General features: G+C 37.3%; 2 protein-coding genes across 2 annotated transcripts in view; both read right to left on the bottom strand.

Annotated features, from left to right (window-relative positions):
- rogdi (rogdi atypical leucine zipper) overlaps positions 1 to 6,047 on the bottom strand; it is a gene marked incomplete in the record, with an annotated part of 18,076 nt that extends 12,029 nt beyond the window's left edge. Inside the window, 2 exon segments of the mRNA XM_035654213.1 lie at positions 1,505 to 1,576; positions 5,877 to 6,047. Coding sequence (XP_035510106.1) covers positions 1,505 to 1,576; positions 5,877 to 5,951 — 147 coding nt within the window.
- Positions 1 to 6,262, bottom strand: part of zgc:158403 (tetratricopeptide repeat protein 39A) — a gene marked incomplete at its 5' end in the record, with an annotated part of 767,589 nt that overhangs the window by 392,251 nt on the left and 369,076 nt on the right.

Genomic DNA, 6,262 nt, shown 5'->3' with positions numbered 1-6,262 from the left:
GTGAAGTAGAATATACTTGTTTGAGTTGAGGATCTTAATGGACATAGGCAGGAAAGAATGTTTGTATTGGTTCAGCCTGCTCTGGGGAACCCTGAATCACCTACCAGAGGGTAAAAGCTGGAACTGTGGATGGAGAATGTGGGTTGGATCAGAAACTATTTGTTTAACCCCCATAATTTTCATAGCAGTGTGTACCAGAGGAGGAATTTGCGATTTCAGCTGTACAGACAAGTTACTGCTCTCCAGGACTGCACTGTAGAAAAGCAACATGAACTTCTGCTCAACTCCATACACTCCTAAGCCTACTTAAAAAATACATCCACTGTTGCAATCTAGAGCAGAGACTGTCGACAGGGGCCTTCCAGCACGGCCTTAGATCACCTACTGCCATCTCCTCAGTCTTTTTCACATTCAAGACAAGATGGTTAGTGTCGAACCACTGCAGAATTCTCTTTATTTCAGAGTGGTAGACTGATGGACTGCTGTCTCTCTGCAATAGTCCCAGGATGGCTGTAAAGTCTGAGAAATGAATAATAAAGTTCTCAGGGTGGGTTCTCGTACATTCATCTGTGTATAGTGTAATGAGAACCTGACACAGCCCTGAGGGGCACCAGTGCTGATTTGCCTGGGCTCCGAGAGGGCATTGTTGACTCTAAAATGCGGTACGGTTGGTTAAAAAAGAAAAATACCATTTTAGAATAAAGACACAAATCTGTTTCAGTTTCTGTGTCAACAAATGAGGCTGAACTGTATTAAATGCTGAGCTGAAATCAATGAACAGTAGGCGTGCATAAGCCTTAGGGTCTTTCAGGTGTTTAGTGACCAGATGTGTAATGGTATTAATAGCCTCATCTGTGCCACGCCCTCATTTGTAAGCAAACTGGTAGGGGTCTAATAATTCATCTACAACATAATCCACTCAAAATATTTCATAACAATGGAAGTCAGCGCAACAAGACATCTTGTGTCCAGCAGGAAAACTTCAAAAATTAATAACATTTGCATATTCAAATAGTGTGGGATCTTTAATCTGATTTCATGTTTGTTGCTGTCTTTTATAAGTGTAATAATAATAATAATAATAATAATAATAATAATAATAATACACTGTAACGTGATAAGATATTTTAACCTAAAGAAATTCTTGAAACTGATTACATCAAACATTTTATGTAGCTTAGTAAGTTACAGAAACATTCCTGATTAGGTACTTTTGACTATTTTTTTTTTTACAGTACAAATAAAAATGATAAAATTAAGTCGTAGTAAAAATGTATGCCCTCTGAAACCTGCCCTACCTGGTAAACAACCTCATCTTTCAGACACGCTGCAACCAGTTTATAAATGTAAGCTCCTGCAGACCTACAGACGACATTATACACCCGTTTTCACAGGCTAAGTAGTACTTACGATAGCGTAAACAGATCTTCACGTCGGAGAGATGGCCCTCTAATATTGTGATATTGATTTCAACCAGCTATATACATGGGAGCTTAACGTTTACCTTGAGGACGTCCTGGAGCTGCTTTAGAACAGCATGCACTTCTTCTTTAAGCAGCCAGTTGAACTCCTCCTCCTACCAAAAAGAAAAAAAATACAGATTGAACTCTTACATGATTATTAAACATAAGAAGTAATATCAAAACCATTATATCAACTGCTCTTCCTTTCTCTGTGCAGTTGAAAAAAAAATCTTACCTAGTGCTCCTAATGATATTTGCAAGAATCCACCGGACCTGAATGAAAACAACCAATCAGAGCTGAGAAAAATAGCTGATTGTTGATCGTCTCATTCCCAGGGAGTCAAATACAGACGCTTTGAGACCCTGGGAATGAGACTCAACAATCAAGTCTCCAACCCAAAGTGTATTTGAATCTTTCTTAGCTCTGATTGATTGTTTGCATTCAGGCCCAGTGGATTCTTGCAAATACCATTAGGAGCAGTAGGAGGAGCCAGAGGAACCTGATTTTTCCCAGATTATCTTATGTACTCCTGTCTGGACACAGTTAAAATTTCAGCAGCTTTAATGCCTCTGTCCTATTTCCATAAATTATAATAGCAAAAAAGATATTACCTGGCTAGCCATAGCTCTGGAGATTGGCTCTTAAAGGTGAGTTAAAATAGTGTGATTTGATTTTAAGCTAATGTTTTATGGACATTTTATATAGTACAGCCATTTTAGTATGAACAATGAGACAATTTGCCTTTAGTCTTCAGGTAAAAAAAAAAAAAGGCAACAATTCTTATTTTCTGTTCTGAAAACATATCTATGAATATTGTATTCAATTTCTGCCATTATATCCTCCTGAATGTTACTCACTGGACCTTTAATACAGTTGCAATACATGTACTTTTTCCATTATAATAGTTGCAAAACTTGTTTACAGTGGCAAAATATAGATTAACTTTTCTGTACAGTTTGTTTATAGCTCGATCTTTCAGGCATTTGTACTCTGCACCTGACTTCATTCTACAGATATATATTTACACTCTAAGGTGTGCACCAACTAAACATTATGCAGTATAATACAACAACCCTGCAATAAACAAAGGTTCAAAGGAGTGTGTTTAGACTAAATATAGCGCAATCCAATTCAACACCAGCACATTAATTTACAAATGAATGACGTTTTGAACTCTAAAGAAAAACGAGACTCATTTCCCCTCAACCTGCATCAGAGCTGTTTCAGGCCTGCTTCGTGTCCAAGAGTGCTGACTCACAGGGCTCATTCAACCCTGAAGTGTGCAGAATGTTTAGACTATAAATAAAGTACAAAATATGTAATATGAATTTAGTCATTGCCAATTCCTTATTTTTTTTCACAACAATTTACTACAGGTTATTTCTATTTATATATACTGCAGTTTTTTTCAATGTTTTTTATAATGTCTGCTGTATTGTACAATGTGATTTTTCCCAATGAGTTATTATTTCATAATGCCACTTCTCACCAAAGTCTCTTTTCATAATAATGAGTGAGTTTTGAAATACATATATTTCACAATTTAATCAGTATTTATCCATATGATGTATTATATTATGTCTAAAATCATGTATTTTAACAGTTTGGGTCTCCTCTGGTTAACAGCAGGCATACTTAAAACAGGTCTTTGACATTATAAGACACTTGCAATGAAGCATTTTTCCAGCCTATTCACTACAGCTCATGTCTACATTCATTCACTAATAACCATTTTCAGAAGCATATTAGTATGCCTTTTTTGTCTTAAAGGGGGTTTCGGTTCTTCCCACAGCTGCTGGTTTGCATTACATTAGAAGTATACATCAGATTTCAGAGGCTTAGCTTGGAATTTGTTTAAAGCTGCAGTAGGTGATTTTTATAAAAATAACTTTTTGTCATATTTGCTGAAACTCTCACTATATCCTGAAAGTAATACATGGTCTGTTGCCTTCAGGTGCTGTCAGAAATAACGGGAGCTTCCATTAAACATACACAAACAGCGGTGGATATAAATGAATAAATGACGATTTGGATCAAAAGACGGGCTGCTAATATCATCTTAAAGAACATTCCAAAAACAATTATATGTATACTGACTGGTGGATTTTGTTGTCAATTCCGACCAAACCAATATAATGAGGTGAATTTGTTTCGGTCTATACGGAACGCGCCTGAATGTAGCATTAGGCCGGTCACACCTTCACTATTAAAGTGGCCACACCCACTAGTCCTTATTAGGGAGTACAACTTCCGCCCAGCGTGACACAAACATTTAGTACTATTGGGTAATAACAGCCCCCCTTCCCCACTGTCATAGGTATAAATAACTGAATCAACAAGTAAACAGGCATCTGTAGCGGCCATTAGGATAACATATTCAAGGAAGTCTGCAGTCTAACATCTGGGCATATTTCAGTCCTTTATTTCTAAACATACTGTAATTACCTTGGGAAGCTTCACTGTGCCAGCAATTTAGTTTAATTTAATTCAAACAATTTAGTATTGCACCTCGAAGTCTGGGACTTCAAAGAGACATTTTCAAAGTGGCACAGGATGAGATACCCTCCTTTGTACTCATAGTCAATCTCTAACAATCTTTTTTATAAAGTTGTACTCAGGTTTATTGTAAGATCTGAGAAAATAACCCTTACGCACAGTGATTGGCTCCAGTATATCTTAAAGCTGCAGTAGGTAACTTTTATAAAAATAACATATCTCCTGAAATTTTGTCATGACAGATAATCTGTGAAAACATCAGCTTCCTCTGGCTCCTCCTAGTGCTGCTGTTGGTATTTGCAAGAATCCACCAGGCCTGAATAAAAACAACACAGCAAATATGTGACATAAAAATTATTTTTATAAAAATTACCTCCTGTAACTTTAAGGCTTTGAGACACTATAGGTAAATAGGTATAGGTTTTTTTCCTGCACTGGTCAACTTAGAAATCTTTGCCTATTTTGCTTCCATAACATGTCTTCTTTCAGACTAGTGGAAAGAAAACATCCCAAATACACATTTAGGTGTTTAATTTACTGCATTCTGTCTATTTGCGTCTGTAGATTTCGCCAAAAAGTTAGCATTAGTCCGCCTCATTTGCATATTTAAATATAAATTAAAATAAAAAAAACTTGTAATACAAAAAATAACTGCATTAAATGTCCAGCGTGTATGATTTAGCAGCATCTAGTGGTGTAGTTGCAGATTGCAGCTCCCTTGCTTCATCCTCTCCTTCCAAACACCCCTGTTTAGAGCCAGTGTTTGGTTTGTCCCTTCTGGGCTACTGTAGAAACATGGCAACATGGTGGACTTCACAGTCTGAAGATTATATACGCTCATTCTAAGGTAACAAAAACATAACGATTCCTATATTCAGGTGATCATACACTAGACATAGTTATGCATATTATATTCCATTTTTAAATAATTAGATCCTCCTAAATGTTACACACTGGACTTTTAGATGCTATTTTCTCAAACTCTGAGCCAGAAATCTCCACTTCAGTAACACTTACATACACCATACCTTGCAGGTCTATTCCGATCTATATTCTTAAGGTTTTTACAGAGAAGTTTGTTATATATATCATTTATAGCCCGATTTATATCACATTTTATTCATAACAAAATGGCTTAAATTGATTTTTCAGTTCACTCAGTTTGAGACTGAGGTAAAGAGAGAACAAACAGACAAGAATTTTGAACATAGCTTTATCCAATGTTGGATGGAAATCAGTGCATTTTCAATTAAATGACTCATCTGAATATGTAAATACAAAAAGTGAGTAAACCTGTAGTACAAAAAAAAAAACTGTCTTGGTGTAAGAAACCAACCTGGAAGTTTCATGGTGATATTCATTAGTTACATTGTATTCACCTGTAGGGTCTCCCCCCAGGTTCATGACAGCGAACACTATATTTGCTTCTTGTTAAATGTACTTACACTAACGTTATTGTTCGGTATGGCTTGGAGCAAATGTGCTATATGTGCTATACAGGCCCGTTGAGGCGAACGGTAACAGTAAATTCAGACTTTCAGTTAAAAGCTTACCGATACATTGATAGTTGTTGGTTGAATGTCATGTTATATAATAATTTCACGGTCACCGCACGCTCAGTTTATCAAGTGTCTGTAAACAGGCCCGTTGTTGACATCATCACAGAATGAGCTGCACGAGCCCAGACTACAGCACCTGCATTGTTGAGCGAGGATGCTACCGTCCCTTTTGGCTAGCAGTAACGTTAGCTACAAAGGCAACTATTAGCTACTTTACTTACGTCCAGCTGTTATTGTTTTAAAAGGTATACATGCCAATACATATTATATTTACCGACAGCTCAGTCAGTAAGCCAGTGAGCCACACAGCGCTGATTCCCTGCCTAACGTTACTTGTATTGCCGCGGAGCAGCTTACCAGCACAGCTCGCTCCACTTGACTGGCAGCGGACATCTTGGGCAGCTCGGACAGGGATCTCTGTGAGTTGAGCATTTTGTGCAGCAGACAGAAACACACCCTCGATTAACACACTGTCCTCTCCTTAGGATGAAGGTGTCTAACTGCCCACTAGCTTAGCTGAGGGTCTGTTGCCTTCAGGTACTGTCAGAAATAACGGGAGCTTCCATTAAACATACACGAACAGCGGTGGATATAAATGAATAAATGACGATTTGGATCAAAAGACGGGCTGCTAATATGTCATCTTAAAGAACATTACAAAAACAATTATATGTATACTGACTGGTGGATTTTGTTGTCAATTCCGACCAAACCAATATAATGAGGTGAATTTGTTTCGGTCT

The sequence above is a fragment of the Morone saxatilis genome, unplaced genomic scaffold (genome assembly GCF_004916995.1).
Source record: "Morone saxatilis isolate NCDOM2014 unplaced genomic scaffold, NCSU_SB_2.0 Contig14, whole genome shotgun sequence".
Classification (NCBI taxonomy): domain Eukaryota; kingdom Metazoa; phylum Chordata; class Actinopteri; family Moronidae; genus Morone; species Morone saxatilis.
This window is presented reverse-complemented; position numbering and strand designations above follow the sequence as displayed.